Source organism: Ochotona curzoniae, unplaced genomic scaffold, assembly GCF_017591425.1.
Source record: "Ochotona curzoniae isolate NIBS_2020 unplaced genomic scaffold, NIBS_Ocur_1.0 contig_2861, whole genome shotgun sequence".
Classification (NCBI taxonomy): Eukaryota; Metazoa; Chordata; class Mammalia; order Lagomorpha; family Ochotonidae; genus Ochotona; species Ochotona curzoniae.
The window spans coordinates 1457258-1472352 of record NW_024465620.1 but is presented as its reverse complement, the minus strand read 5'-3'; the positions used below and the strand labels follow the sequence as shown (position 1 = coordinate 1472352).

Sequence of the window (15095 nt, the reverse complement as noted above, 5' to 3'; positions counted from 1 at the left end):
GAAGTGGTGCCGGAGTGCGATGGTAGTGTAACAGGAGGCCAGCCGACTCCTGGTTCTGGGTACCTGGTGATCCCGTGTATGGTTGCAGTCTCTCCCTTAGCACGCGGTGCCTGGTCCTCCCTCCCCGAGAAGCACGCGGTGCCTGGTCCTCCCCCCCTGAGAAGCACGCGGTGCATGGTCCTCCCCCCCGAGGAATGAGCAGAGGCTGGGGTGTCTCGACACTCTTGATCATTGTGGCTTTTCTCAGGGAGTCACATGTCATGTGGTCTCATTGTCCACCAGACAACGAAAAGTGTTTTCTTGTGTACTTGTGCACTTTGTGGTTGTGTTTGCTGGGAGGTAGGTTCAGATCCTGCTGGTTTTTTTTTTTTTTTTCAATCAGAAATGGATTTCTTCCTCTTAACTTTAATCAGCATCTTGTATGGCTTTTGTTCTTGTTGTCCTTATTATCACTCAATTCTGATTTTTTTTTTTGTACAAATTGATTTATTTCAGTGACAGAGTTTTACAGAGGAAGACAGAATATGTTCCATCCGTTTGTTCACTCCCTAAATGGCCTCAATAGCCATGGCTTGCCAGGCCAGATGGAGGAATTTGGAATTCTATCTCGATGTCCCAAGTGGGGCACCGTGGCCCAGATACGTGGGACTGTCCTCCACAGCTTTCCCAGGTACATCAGCAGGGAGCTGGATTGGAACTGGAGCAGTGGGGCTCCCCGTGGGTTGCTGGAGAAAGCCAGGCCTAGTTAGATTTTACTCAGACAAGTTTCTCTTCTTGTGTGGTCTGTTTTGGCAGGGAGTCCTAGGGTCAGTTCAGAGAGCTTCCAGAAACTACACTGCCCAAAACCCGTCAGTTCTCACTGTAGGCTGCGGGCGCTCAGCAGTTACTGGCATTTGGCAAAGCATTCTCTGTCTTTACTGCTGTCCTCTGGCGGGCTCTGTCACCTGGTGTAGACGTGTCAGTGTCCACTGGCGTGCTCTGTCACCTGGTGTAGACGTGTCAGTGTCCACTGGCGGGCTCTGTCACCTGGTGTAGACGTGTCAGTGTCCACTGGCGGGCTCTGTCACCTGGTGTAGACGTGTCAGTGTCCACTGGCGGGCTCTGTCACCTGGTGTAGACGTGTCAATGTCCTCTGGCGGGCTCTGTCACCTGGTGTAGACGTGTCACTGTCCTCTGGCGGGCTCTGTCACCTGGTGTAGACGTGTCAGTGTCCACTGGCGGGCTCTGTCACCTGGTGTAGACGTGTCGCTGTCCCCTGGTGGGCTCTGTCACCTGGTGTAGACGTGTCAGTGTCCACTGGCGGGCTCTGTCACCTGGTGTAGACGTGTCAGTGTCCACTGGCGTGCTCTGTCACCTGGTGTAGACATGTTGCTGTCCTCTGGCGTGCTCTGTCACCTGGTGTAGACGTGTCGCTGTCCCCTGGCGGGCTCTGTCACCTGGTGTAGACGTGTCAGTGTCCACTGGCGGGCTCTGTCACCTGGTGTAGACGTGTTGATGATGTTGCAATTCTGCAAGGCCTCCTTTTTAAAACCAGGAAGCAGGAACCTGCTCCAGGTCTCCCACACAGGTGCAGGGTCCCAAGGCTTTGGGTCGTCCTCCACTGCTTTCCCAGGCCACAGGCAGGGAGCTGGATGGGAAATGGGGCCTCTGGGACATGCACCGGCATTCATGGGATCCTGGCACATGCAAGGTGAGGACTTTAGCTGTCAGGCTGCTGTGTGGGGTCCCTGGTGGTTTCTCATTGCACCACTTTGGGTATGCTGAACAGGTGGTTTTTGTGAAATCGAACAAAATTGTGAGACCTTTCTTTGCTCACAATTTGTGAATAAACCATGCATCTACCATATTCATACCAATTTGTCAAGTGATTAAAAGTTAATAACATTTTTTTCAACCTCTGAATAGAAATGGAATGCTTAGAAACCAACCATCATGCTGATACCTGTCATCATTTTTTTTAAAAGCAAATTTACAGAGAGAAGGAGAGACAGAAAAATCGAGTTCACTCCCCACAGTAATTGGGGCTCAATAGATCCAAAGCTAGGAGCCTGGAGCCTCCTTCGACTCTCCGCTGTAGGTGCGGGGGCCCAAGCGCTTGGACCGCCTTCCATTGCTTTCCCAGGCCACTAGCAGGGAGCTATATCAGAAGTGGAGCATCTGGGGCTTGAACTGGTACCATAGGGGTCACCAGAGGATATATAATTACTATGCCATGACGCTGGCACCCCCCAAAAAAGATAATAAAGTTTTTAAAGATTTGTATGTATTTTTATTGCAAAGGCATATATTTATAGAGGAGAGACAGATAGAAAGCTCTTCTGTCACTGATTCACTCCCCAAGTGGCCACAAATGACCAGAGCTGAGCCGATCCAAAGCCAGCTTCCAGGAACTTCTTCCTGGTCTCCCGTGCAGGTGCAGGGTCCCAAGGCTTTGGGCCATCATTGACTGCTTTCCAGGCCACAGGCAGGGAGTTGGATGGAGAGCAGGGCTGCCGGGGCACGAACTGGCGCCCACGTGAGGTACCAGAGCGTTGCTGAGCCACAGCACCAACCCCTCAACCTTTTCTTACCTTTCATTTGTAAGTGTTTGGAGAACTAAAGTAGAGATTTGAAGCTGAGTTTTGTGTTTTTAACCTATCCTGGGTTATAAGCATCTTCCTGACTTGCCATAGACTCCTGGGCAGCTGTGTCTGTGTTGCCCGTGAGCTGCTCTGTGCGGATCCCGGTGTCTGTGTGGGTGCAGTAACCCCCTCCCCTCTGGAAAATCGATCCAGACCCTTTCCCTCTTCTCTTTCCCAAACCACTTTTCTTTCTTTTTCAGCATGTCTCTGGTACCTTCTTTTGCAGTGCAGTTGAAGAACTGGGAAAAGACGAGTGGCGGGGACAGAGTAGAGGACAGTGACCGCAGGCATGAGGTAGTACCACCCATGACCTGTGCCCAGGACAGAGCACGTGGGGGGCGGACAGCGCTGGCACGCTGGGCACGTGGGGGGGCGGACAGCGCTGGCACGCTGGGCACGTGGGGGGGCGGACAGCGCTGGCACACTGGGCACGTAGGGGTGGGTGGGTGGGGCGGACAGGGCTGGCACGCTGGGCACATGGGGGTGGGTGGGGTGGGGCGGACAGGGCTGGCACGCTGGGCACGTGGGGGTGGGTGGGGTGGGGCGGACAGGGCTGGCACGCTGGGCACGTGGGGGTGGGTGGGTGAGCGGACAAGGCTGGCACACTGGGCACGTGGGGGTGGGTGGCGTGGAGAGAGTGGGGTCGGGGCTGCTGTTCTGGACAGGGAGGCAGGGAAGGCGCTTTCTGGTCAGCGAGGATTCGAGCAGAACCCTGAGTGATCAATAATTGAGAAAACTCAGAGAATTAAAGCAACTTTGCTGGGATTCTGTGACAGACTTACTACTCAGGGTCTCTGACATAAGTGCTCGTACTAAGTGGTGCCTGCCTCCACAGGGACCCCCTCGGCGGTCGGGGTTCCGAGAGCGCCTTCCCGCACCCCGCCGCCATGTGCAGGCCTTGTCTGCCTTTATCCCTGGCTCTTTTTTTTGAAAAAAATTTTAAAGATTTATTTTATTTTTATTGCAAAGTCAGATATACAGAGAGGAGGATAGACAGAGAGAAAGCTCTTCTGTCCAATGATTCATTCCCCAAGTGTCCACAACAGTCAGTGCTGTGTTGAGCCTAAGCCAGGAGCCAGGAGCTCTTCCAGGTCTCCCATGCGGGTGCAGGGTCCCAAGGCTTTGGGCCATCCTCGACTGCTTTCCCAGGCCACAAGTGGGAAGCTGGATGGGAAGTGGAGCTGCCGGGATTAGAACCGGTGCCCCTATGGGATCCTGGCACATTCAAGGTGAGGACTTGGCCGCTAGGCCACGGCACCGGGTGTCCCTGGCTCTTGCACGAACACATTTCTAGGCACAACATTGGGAGGATTTGTGTGTGGGCGCGCTTTGATGTCAGCGGTGGCTGGAGTCTAGATGCAGGTTAGCTTCCAGGAGGAACCTGGTGCCTGTTTGTTATAAAACCCGAGCTGTGCATGTGTTGGTGTCCTCCAGCTCCCTTCCGGAAGGTGACCCGCACCTGGGAGAAGCTGCACGGGCCCCCGTGATCTGGCCTGAGATGACATCAGAGGCACAAGAGGTGGAGTACGTGGTGTCCAAATCCTCGTCCATCGAGACGAAGCTCTCTGAGGGCTTCGGAGGAATCCTCGCCTGGGAGGATGAGGGCGCTGCAGCCGCTGTGTCAGAGGCCCAGGCGACAGCGGCCCGGGCTGCCAGGGCTCAGGTCTGGGAGGCCCACGCCTCCGAGGCCAAGAGCAGGACCGGCCACCTGAAGCACGTGTCCGAGTTACGCATGAGAAGTTCCTCATTGCTTAAGCGAATCTTCTCCAATGAGGAGTTCCTGGTGGATGAGGAAGGCGAGAGCAAGGCGCTGACTCGTCCCATCTGGTCTGGCAAGGTGGAATACATCCTGGCCCAGCTGGGCTACAACTTGAAGCCGTCCAACATCTGGTGGTTCGTCAGCTTGTGGCTCCACTGTGGAGGCTGTGAGTCAGGGGGGCAGAAAACCAGGGGCCGTGGGTGGCAGGCAGGACAGAGACCCGTGCGCATCGGGAACTCTAGTGGCTTTGAGAGATGTGGCCTGTGAGCAGAATGGGAAGCCCCAACCCCTGGAGTGTGGAGGGTGGGCAGTGCGGGGCAGCTGAACATGAATGTGCTGGGACCAAAGGGCCGGCTCTGGGGGTGGAGGAGAGGCTGGCTGGAGGAGAGGCTGGGTGGAGGAGAGGCTGGGTGGAGGAGAGGCTGGCTGGAGGAGAGGCTGGCTGGGCTGGAGGAGAGGCTGGCTGGAGGAGAGGCTGGCTGGAGGAGAGGCTGGCTGGCGGAGAGGCTGGCTGGAGGCGTTGGGGTCTTGTGGTGGCAGAATCCTGGGACGGTGAGGAATTTGGAAGCAGGTGAATGCTGGTGCTCTGGACCCCATGTCTCCCAGGTGCTGAGCACCCACTGCACCTCGCCCGCAGGGAGCTTCCTCCTCATCTACATCCTCTTGCTGTTCCTGGTCGGCATTCCCCTGCTCCTGCTGGAGCTGGCCGCTGGCCAACGGCTGCACCGGAGCAGCGTGGCTTTGTGGAAGGTCGTCAGCCCCTGGAGCAGCGGTGTGGGCTACAGCAGCTTTATGGTGAGGTGTGCACGGCTGCCCGGGCCCGCCTTGCATTCCCCTCCCGGTCCCACTGTGCTTGCATTCCCCTCCCAGTCCAGATGCCACGCCTCCGCTTGCCTAGATCAGTTTCCCCAACCCTCGCCCCTGTCCCCCACTGCTTCCTGTCCCTGAAGCTCTTCCCTGCTCCCCAGGTGTGCTTCTTCTCCAGCATGTACTTGAACGTGGTCAATGCCTGGTTCCTCTTCTATTTGAGCCAGTCCATCCAATCTCCTGCCCCATGGGAGATATGTCCCTTACTCAAGAATGCCAGCGACTTTGGTAAAGAGGAGAGAGGGAGAACAGGACTGGAAGGGAAGTTTGGAAGAAGGGACGGCAGCAGGGAGAGATGGGCAGAGGGAGACAGGGGGAAGAAAGTAGGGGCGGAGAGAAGAAAGCGGGGGCAGGGCCTCCCCGTCCAGCAGGCACGGCCAAAGCCGGGTTCCCTCAGATCCTGCGTGTGCGCGGACGACGCCCTCCATGTACTTCTGGTACCAGCAAACCTTGAAGGCCTCCGACAGATTTGAGGATGGAGGGCCTCCGGTCCGCAGTCTGACCCTGCCCCTCTTCGTAGCCTGGTGTCTTGTCGGGATTTTTGTATCCAATGGAATCAAGTCCGTGGGAAAGGTGAGCCGCCCTGACACTCTCGGGCACTTGAGCCTCTTCTCACTTTGCTGCCTCTGGGGCTCCAGCTTCTATGGTCCACGGTCCCCCGGCTGTGCCCTCGCGAGAGCCATGAGCCCTACACCCAGCCGCCTTCCCGCTCTTGCTGCCAGCATGGCCCCAGGGCTGGCACCCCTGGCCAGGCTGCTCTCAGAGCCCCACTGTCCGTTCAGGTCATGTGTGTCCTGATACCACTGCCTTACTTCATGATCGTGTGTTTCCTCTTCTGGAGTCTGCTGCTGGACGGGGCGACGTACGGCCTTAAGTATCTGGTGGTTGCCCAGGTGAGGTCTGGCTTCTTCATCCTGCTCTTCCCGTTCCTTCTAACACGTCCCCCTTCCTCCCCTTCACAGTTGGGGTGCAGCCGCCCCTGTCCTGCTTCACAGCCGCATCTCACTCTACTCCTCCCTTCTAGGTGTCACCCATCTACAACGTCCGGGTGTGGTCCTTGATAGGGTGCCAAGTGCTGTTCAACCTGGGCCTGGGCTTCGGTCCCGTGGCTTCCTTGTCCTCGCACATGGACCCGTCCAACAACTGTCTCTCGGACGCGTTTGTCGTGGCAGTGATCAACCTGTTTACCATGCTCGTCACCACACCTTTCATCTTCTCTGTGCTGGGCTTCCGGGCCACAGTCCTCACCCACCGCTGCAGTGAGAAGTAAGGACAGCCCCCGGAGGGCCCAGCCAGAGGGCCAGCACCCCCAAGTACCCTAGATACCACCGAGGGCCCAGCCAGAGGGCCAGCACCCCCAGGTGGCCTAGATACCACCGAGGGCCCAGCCCAGTACATCAGTTCCATCCAGGTACCCAAACCTTTCCTGTTCTGCAAAGACTTACTTGTACTGATCTTGACCTCACTGCACTCAGAATGGCTGGCTTTAGCCATCTACCCTCATTGGGATCCCTGTCTATAAAAATCAAAGCAACCTGATATTTAATCATTACTATTAAATACCAACAATAAAATTTAAAAAGCAAGAGCTATTGGCCGGAGGCATTGCCTAGGAATACGACCACCTGGAGTTGCCAGGAGTCTCAGGAACTTGCGTTCGTCTGGTCTTGCTCCTGGCATTGAGGTAGGAAATGGCACAGTGCTGTCCCAAGCCCCTGCTGAGGTCGGTTATTCCAGCAAGCACTCGTGCCAACCACAAATGCAGATTTCTCTGCGTTTCTTTGGCTCAGGAGGCTGTGAAGGACCGTCTGGCTCACCCAGTCCTGGGCAGGGGTGTTAGTTGCAACCAGCACCTTCCGCTCATCTCTCCTAGCTACTAGGTTTATCCACAGTTGTGCCAGACGGCCAAGGGGATGGCCAAGGCAATCTAGAACACCTACAGGTGCATGTCCGCCCTAGCACGTGGGCCGCAGGTGCCGTGGCCCCAGCTGTTCACGGAGGGACCAGTGGCCCTCTGCTGTCCTGAGCTTGGGGTTGGCCATGCCGTGTTCTCCACAGAGCCCTCTCCAGCCCTAGAAATCCTCCAGCTCAGAGGCCGACACACTGACATGCCATGTAAGAAATGTCACACGTGACAAAGGCACAGAGGACCGTGCCCAAAGGTTGGGAGAATGGCAAGGTGGGGTGGGCCACCGCCTGCAAGTCAGGCCCCGGATGCGTCCCTGCAGGCCCTGGCTGTTCCCTTCCAACCCAGCGTGCTGCTAACGCACCTGGGAGGTGCCGCAGATGTCCTCAGGAGTGGCGCTGGAGTCTCTGTTAGCTGGTATTTGTTGGGTTGTCCTCCGCCACCTTCCCAGGCCACAAGCAGGGAGCCACAAGGGGCACGAACGGGCGCCCGTATGGGATCCCAACACACACAAAGCGAGGACTTGTCACTAAGCTACTGTGCTGAGCCCACGCATGACTTTCAAAACTTTAAAATTTAAATTTAAAATCAGACATTGACACTGATTGGTGTGTATTTTTATGAGAGTCTGTGTGGTTCTTTGATATGTGTATTGTGTAATGATTAAATCAGCATGTTTAGCAATTTATCGGTTAAAATATTTGTAATTTCTTTGGGATGAGAGCATCCAGTCTTATAGTTATTTTGAAATATATAATATGTAGCCTGGTGTGGTAGCCTAGTGGCTAAAGTCCTCACCTTGTATGCGTCGCAATCCCATATGGGTGCTGGTTCTAATCCCGGCGGCGCTGTGAGTCACGTGGTAGTGCTGCTGTTACTTGTGAGGAGCCCCCACTGTTTCCCACCGGGGTCATTGCGTTCCGTGTGACCCTGTGTGCCACTTCCCCTCCCCCCCCAGCAGCACTGGCTGCCATTGTCTTTCAAATGATAACCGCGCCACAGGAGAAGGTATTTGATTACAGTTTTAATGCACATTTTTTTCACATACCTGTGGGTCATATGCATTTTTCTTTCAAAACATATCTATTTAGATTCATTATTCACTTTTTAAAAAAGATTTAGTTTTTATTGCAGTCAGATATACAGAGAGGAAGAAAGACAGAGAGAAAGATCTTCCATCTGATGATTCATTCCTTAAGTGAGCGCAATGGCTGGAGCAGTGCCGATCCGAAGCCAGGAGCCTGGAGTCTCTTCTGGGTCTCCCACATGAGTGCAGGGTCCCAGGGCTTTGGGCCGTCCTCGACTGCCTTCCCAGGCCACAAGGAAGGAGCTGAATGGGAAGTGAGGCCACGGGGATTAGAATCATTGCCCATATGGGATCCTGGCACGTTCAAGGTGAGGACTTTGACTGCTAGGCCACCGCGCCAGGCTCCATTGTTTACTTATATGACTGGATTTATTTTTTAAAGCATAAAGTTAAATTTATCTTTTTCAAAAGTTGTATATTTTTTAATTGAAAGGCAAAATGGGGCCCTGTATAATGACTCAACTGGCCAATCCTCTGAGTGAAAGTAGCAGCATTCCATACGGACACTGGTTCATGTCCCACCTGTTCCACTTCCCGTCTTGTTCCTTAGTAATGTAGCTGGGAGAGCAGTGGAGGACGGCCCACAGCCTGGGGACCCTGCGCCCGCGTGGGAGACCTGGGAGAAGCTCCTGGCTTTCTTGGAATGAGTCCAGCTCTGCCCCTTGTGTACATGTGGGCAAAGAACCTGTGGATACAAGATCTCCCTTTGTCTCTCCTTCTCTCTGTAACTGCCTACCCAATAAAAATAAATCAGTCCTTTTTTAAAAAAAGGATTTGTTTTGTGTATTTGAAAGGAAGAATGACAAAGAGACTGATCTTCCATCTGCTGGTAACTTTGCCAAATGGCGGCAGCAGCCGGGGCCAGGCCAGGCTGAAGCCCGGAGCCGGGGTTCCTGTGGGAGCCACCTTCGGCTGCTTTAGCAGGGAGCATCAGCTAGGAGCCCGGGTGGAAGCAGGGCTGCTGGGACTCGCACCAGTGCCTGGCATGGCATGCTGGTGCCCTAGGCGTCCACTTGACTCCCTGTGCCACCCTGCCTGTCCAATGAGCTGACATTCTTAAGGTTTATAGGTGTTAGTGAAGTGCAGAATGATGGCAGGAGTGGGGTTGCCGGGGCAAGGTGGGCCCTGCGACTGTTAGATATGGCTGTAGCCCGGGATGGGCAGCAGGTGGTCAGGGAGGAGAGTGCTGGGTGGTCAGCTGGGCAAGGGCCGCAACGTGCGAGGCACAACTCCTCAGGAGTGTCCTGCACTTCAGTTCACCCGCGCGCCCTGGCGCCCTGCAAGGAGCCTCAGGCCAGTGGGAAGGCAGGGGTGGTGAGGGGGAGACCCCGTCTCCCAGTCAGACATGCGCCGTCTCACACAGGCTAGTTCCTGTCCCTGAGAGAAGAACCTTCTAGGTCTGTCCCCGGGTACTGCCCCCGGTGGGTCACGGACAGCCATCCTCTCTCTCGAAGGGAGGCTGGATGGACTGGTCATCTCCTAAGTGACCCTGCGATTCTGTTGGCTTTCCTCTCGTCGCCAGGAATGTTGAAATGCTGGTGGATCTGGTGGCCGCAGGGCAGCTACCCCCTGAGGCGCAGCCCCCCACGTACCTGCAGGAGAACCCCAGCGCTGACTACAGCACCTGGCTTGAGGGCCTTCCCCAGGTCCTCAGGCAGCAGGTCCACAGCAAGGTGCCACAGTGCAGCCTGAAGGAACACTTTCTGCAGGTCAGTGAAGAGCTGCAAAGCTTGCCGTCCTGGTAGCGCCCCCTTGTGGGGAGGCCTGAGCTGGGCTGGCGCATCCCGGCTGGGAGGAGCGCCAGGCCTAAGGACGCCTTCCCCACTGCCTCTCGGTCCTGCAGTTTGAGGACGGCCGGGGCTTTGTGTTCCTGGCCTTCTTAGAGGCCATGTCGTTCCTCCCCGGGTCTACCTTGTGGTCCACCCTCTTCTTCGTGATGCTGCTGGTCCTGACGCTGAGCACCATGGTCGGGTTCCTGCAGGGGATCATGCTGCCGCTCCAGGACGCCTTCTGTTTCCTCAGGAGACACAAGAAGCTCTTCGCAGGTACCTGTGAGGCCTCCGGCTGAGCTCTGCCATTTCCAGGAGTTCTCGTCGCCTGGCCTGCCCTCTGACCCTGTCGCCTGGCCTGCCCTCTGACCCCGTCGCCTGGCCTGCCCTCTGACCCTGTCGCCTGGCCTGCCCTCTGACCCCGTCACCTGGCCTGGCCTCTGACCCCGTCACCTGGCCTGGCCTCTGACCGTGACCATGACTTGCTGCTTCTTGCAGTCTCCATCTCGTTGCTCATGTTCCTGTGCAGCCTCTTCTTCATCCGCCCCCCGGGGGTCTACTTCATCACCCTGATGAACAACTACTGGATAATCCTGCCCATCATCATCATCGTCATGTGTGAGAACATGGCCATAATGTGGGCGTACGGGGCCAGGAGGTAAAGTGCTCGGCCAGGCGGCCACGGCCGGGTCTGCAGGGACGGCTCCTGCTTCCCTGCTGAAGTCTTTCCTCCTCCCGCTAAAGTGACACAGCGATCTTTCGTCTCCTCTGGGGCATCTGTCTCTTTCCACCAGTTCATGTATTTTTAACTTCTGCCAGAGGAGTGTCGCGTGCACCTCTGAGGAGCCAGGAGCTCGGAGAGGGGGGAGAGCAAGGGGCCAGCTCCCGTGGGGCCCGGGAAGCCACGGCAGCGGTGGGAGCGTTGCAAGGCTTTTAGCAAGGAAGTGACTGTTTTTAAAAAGATGCCTGTGATGATTGTACAGAAGCTAGGCTGCGGGGAGCCGGTGTGAAGCGACGAGAGGAAGCCGGGTGCGGTTACCAGTGAGCGCCAACCATGGCTAGGCCATGCTGGTGGAGAAGTGGCATGCCTTTGGAAGATAGACCAGATGGGAAGAGGAACCAGCGATTCAGGGCCTGGGACCTAGAAGACACGGCAGTGGAATCAAAGACTAGGAGGGTCCCAGTCAGACCCCAGGCACTCCTGAGCCCCGATCCTGCACAGGCCGGGGTGTGCACATCTGGTTAGTAGTATTCCACAGTGGAAGGCCCAATTGGCAGCATTGCCAGGTGTTGTATCTTTGTCAGATGTTGGCGGCATTGCCAGATGTGGTGGCTCTGGAGACCAGTTCACTCACCTGTTTGTCCCATTAGTCAGTTGGTTAACAAACTGTCCCTGGGACTTTCGCTGCCAAGGAGGCCTTGAATAAATTAGATGGCGCTCTGTGAGCCTACAGCTCTAGGAGGAGGATGCAAATGAGCAGAAAGTTCCAGGATGGGACAGTGAGTCTAACGGGGGACACCGTAAGGGGGCAGGGGAGGCGAGAGGGCTGGGGGAGCCAGGGCAGCTGTTCTAGAGCAGAGCCCGTGCAGATCCAGGCCGGCCAGCGTCCCCCGAGGCCGGGTGTGACCCTGAGGGACTAGGAGGGTTTGGTCAGATATATCGGCCTGTGTGGTTTACTGCGAGTCCCCAGTCTAGAGTCCCTGGTGCAGTGTGAGTGTTCCTGTATTCATGAGATCAGTGAAGTGACCTGGCCCTTCTCCTAAGGGCGCTGGGGCTACAAGAAGGTTGAAAAATGTTCCTGGATTATAGAAGATAAGAGACAGTAAGATCTGGAGTGAAACAGATGGCTCGAAGGCAGTCCAGTGTGGCCCTGCCCTCCAGGCCTGGCCCTGAGGGGCCTCCCATCCTCTGGCCGCCCTCTGCAGGTTCCTTGAAGACGTCAGGGTCCTGGTGGGCCATCCTGTCTCGCCCCTCTACTACTGGCTGTGGTGCAGTCTCTGTCCAGCCATGCTGCTGCTGATGTTCGTGACCGTGGTGGTTTCTCTTGCCACAAAGAACCTGACCTACACAGCCTGGAACGCAAGCAGTGTGAGCCCTCCTCCGCAACCCCCAGGACCCCGGACGGACTCTCGCCTGAAGAGCCTGCTCGTCTGGCTCCCTGGCTCCCTGAGCACTTGTCCTCCCCCCCATCTTTCCCTTCCACCATCCTCCCTTCTCCCTGGCACATGGATATTCTAAGCCCGTCTCTCCCCCTCTGCAGTCCAGAGAGGAGCTGCGGTGGTACCCGTCCTGGGCCCGTGCCTTGATGATCCTCCTCTGGGTCCTGGTCATCGGGCCCATCCCTGCACACCTCGTGTACAACCTGCTCTATGACACGCGCTTCCGGGCTGAGATGCAGGGCCAGCTGACCAGCGCCCCCAGTGCACTGCTCCTGAGGAGCCAGATGGTGCCCAGGCCAGAGGCCTCCAGGGAGGAGCATCTACAGGATGGTCAGACAGAGGCTGCCCAGCCTGTCGCCTGACCCCCGGCCCCGTTCTCAAGAGACTTCTGTTCCCGTCAGCTTCCGAACCTTGGGCTCCCTGGGTCCAAATCACTTCCATTCCCAAGGGGAGAATTGTCGCAGCGGCAAGAGGAATCTGGCTCAGAAGTCCTCTCCTGGGATTTGCTGCTGTCCCCACTGCCACTCTGTGTGCCTCGATGCAGGGGACACACGGCACAGGCTGGTGCACCTCCCGGGATGGGGCTGGACCAGGAACTGCGCTGTTGGGCAATAAACCAATCCGCTGCAACTCCAAGGCTGAGTGAGACGATCTTGTCTCTTTTTTTTAAATTATTATTATTATCTTATAGATCTTATAAGGCTGCTCTTCTTTCTAGAAAGTTCTAGAAAGAAAACCCTGAGTTCATGCCCTGGCAAGTGTGAGAGCTGGATTGCTGCTAGAGGGGAGAGGGGGGAGAGGGGGGAGGGGAGACGGGGGAGGGGGAGAGGAGGGGGCAGAGGGTAGGGGGCTCCCAGCGCACCCCAGCACTCCTCCTGCTGAGCCACAGTGGCCCTGTCTGAGCGCCAGAAGAGGTGGCAGCCGTGGGGGCCAATGCTGCGTCCTGGACTGTGAGCCCCTGTCAGTCAGTGCCAAGCAAGCTGGGGGACAAGCTGGTGGAGCGGCTGAGCCCAGCAGGGCTCTGCAGGAGCTTCCTAAGAAACACCAGTGGCGTCACAGTTCATCCGGCACACGGCTTCTTGGAACTTGTGTCGGCGCCGGCAATGAGCTGAAGTTCCCCAAAGGAGATGGAGCCGGCTGGGGGCCCAGTCAGCGAACGGCTGAGGATGTAGAGGCGGTTGAAATTCTCAGAGATCCAGAGGCAGGAGATAGAGAGAGAACGGGAAGTTTCTGAGGACAGGAAACCCTGCGGACGGGAAATCGCAGGGGTGTCCCAAGTCTGCACGGAGGGGCGCGACCCCCGTGTCACCCGTTGGTCCCTGCACGCTTGCCGCCCCGCCCCCATCTCTGCTCCCCTGGCGCCCGGAGGACTCGCGCTGTGCAGTCGGTTAAGGTGGGGATGGCAGGGACGCGGGGGAGGGTCTGCGTCCTCGGCTGGACCCTCCTCTCTGCCCTTTGGGTCTCCCAGGTCCAGCTCGGGGCGGAGCCAGCGGGAGGGGATGCACAGGTGGGGGGGTGGGCGGGAGATCCGGAGGGGCCTTGGTGTCACGCGCAGCCTTTCTGTCCGCAGGCCGCTAGGTGAGTGTCCACTGCGGTCCAGGACTGTTGGGAGAGACCCCGGAGCAGGAGGAGCTCCCGCTGTATGTATTCTCCGTAAACCCTGCAGAGCCTCAGCTGGTCCCAGGTCGGCTTGGCCAGCGCCTTCCTCCCGGACTGTCTGGCCAAGTTAGGCGAGCTCCCAGCCACCATGTGACACAGAGCCGTGGCCGTCGGCAGTGTCCATGAGCAGACCGGGGGGGAAACGGGACTCCCGCAGTCAGTCCAGGCTACAGCCTGGCAGGGAGTGCGCCCTTCTGCCCTCTAGCTCTTGTATTTTACAAATGTTCGAATCCATGCAAAAGAGGAGCGCAGCTAACTGCTGAACTCTGACCAGTTCCCGATCCTTCGAGCCTTCCTCCCCCCACTCCATGCCACCCTGTATTTTGAAGCTAATCCCATATTTATCGTTTAATCTGTAGCTATGTCCGTGTGGCGTTCCAGTAAGAGAACCCCTTTAAAAACAACTGTAGAGCTGTTTGTTATTGGACCGAGAACACACAGCAATAACCACCTACCGCCATCTAACAGCCAGTCGGTGTCCTGGTGTCCTGTTTTATTCCTGGAAGCTTCATCCGTTTCAAACAGCTTATTGAGGTATAATTCACATAGCCCACAATTTACTCAAAGGGTATAATTTTTTGTTGTTGTTGTTAAAGATTTATTATTTTTCTTGCAAAGGCAGTTTGGGACCACCTGGGACCGCGACCCTCTGGGTCTGCCACTCGGGCCATCGCCTGCTTCCCGGGAACCTAGATCGGAAGTTAAGGCAGAGCTCCGGCCCAGGCGTGCTTATCCAGTTTTTCGGCATCCCACGTGGGGCCTTCACCCACTGCATAACACCTGCCCTAAATGTCTCCTTTAAAAAAAAATAATTGTTTGAATTAGCGTCCAAACACAATTCACATGTTACAACCCGTTGATATATCTCTTAGCCTTCCCTCCCACTTTGCAATGTATTTGTTGATAAAACTATGCTGTTACAGAATTTTCAGCCACCTAGCAGATGATCTGCTGTGATGCCAATTACGTAGCCCGGCTCCTGTATTTGTAACAAATGGATCATTAAGGTGGTCAGTTGATCCGACAACAACCTGAGCTTGCGTTTAGCTCTCGGTGCGGGCAGGCGAGCGGCGTCCCTGGAGGGAGCGTGAGCTGCTATGCCACCGGGCCCACCCCGAAAACTCGTCTTCCTCAATGTTTTAATACCCCAGCTTTTTTTCTGTTTTCTTATCTATATTATTTGCATCACTGCTATAACAGTGACTGCTAAATGGGGATTTGATATCTATTAATAAGAGGTTTTCAAAAATGTCATGGACCAGGCATA

The 15095-nt window shown here is 56.2% G+C and overlaps 1 protein-coding gene across 1 annotated transcript; it reads left to right on the top strand.

Moving 5' to 3' along the window:
- Positions 1-2815: 2815 nt before the first annotated feature.
- On the top strand, positions 2816-12531 carry SLC6A16 (solute carrier family 6 member 16). Its single transcript, XM_040978206.1, has 12 exons — positions 2816-2915; positions 4056-4550; positions 5022-5175; positions 5349-5475; positions 5645-5820; positions 6030-6140; positions 6272-6513; positions 9763-9949; positions 10084-10285; positions 10508-10667; positions 11936-12098; positions 12271-12531. The coding sequence occupies exons 1-12, from the start codon at positions 2911-2913 to the stop codon at positions 12529-12531; spliced, it is 2283 nt and encodes a 760-aa protein (XP_040834140.1). The 5' UTR covers positions 2816-2910.
- The last annotated feature ends 2564 nt before the right edge of the window (positions 12532-15095 follow it).

Bases quoted from the DNA above. Each gene is read 5' to 3' on its own strand.
- SLC6A16 (XM_040978206.1), top strand. The intron at 5,176-5,348 runs GTGAGGTGTGCA...CCTGCTCCCCAG, and splicing joins TGGGCTACAGCAGCTTTATG to GTGTGCTTCTTCTCCAGCAT. The intron at 5,476-5,644 runs GTAAAGAGGAGA...GGGTTCCCTCAG, and splicing joins CAAGAATGCCAGCGACTTTG to ATCCTGCGTGTGCGCGGACG.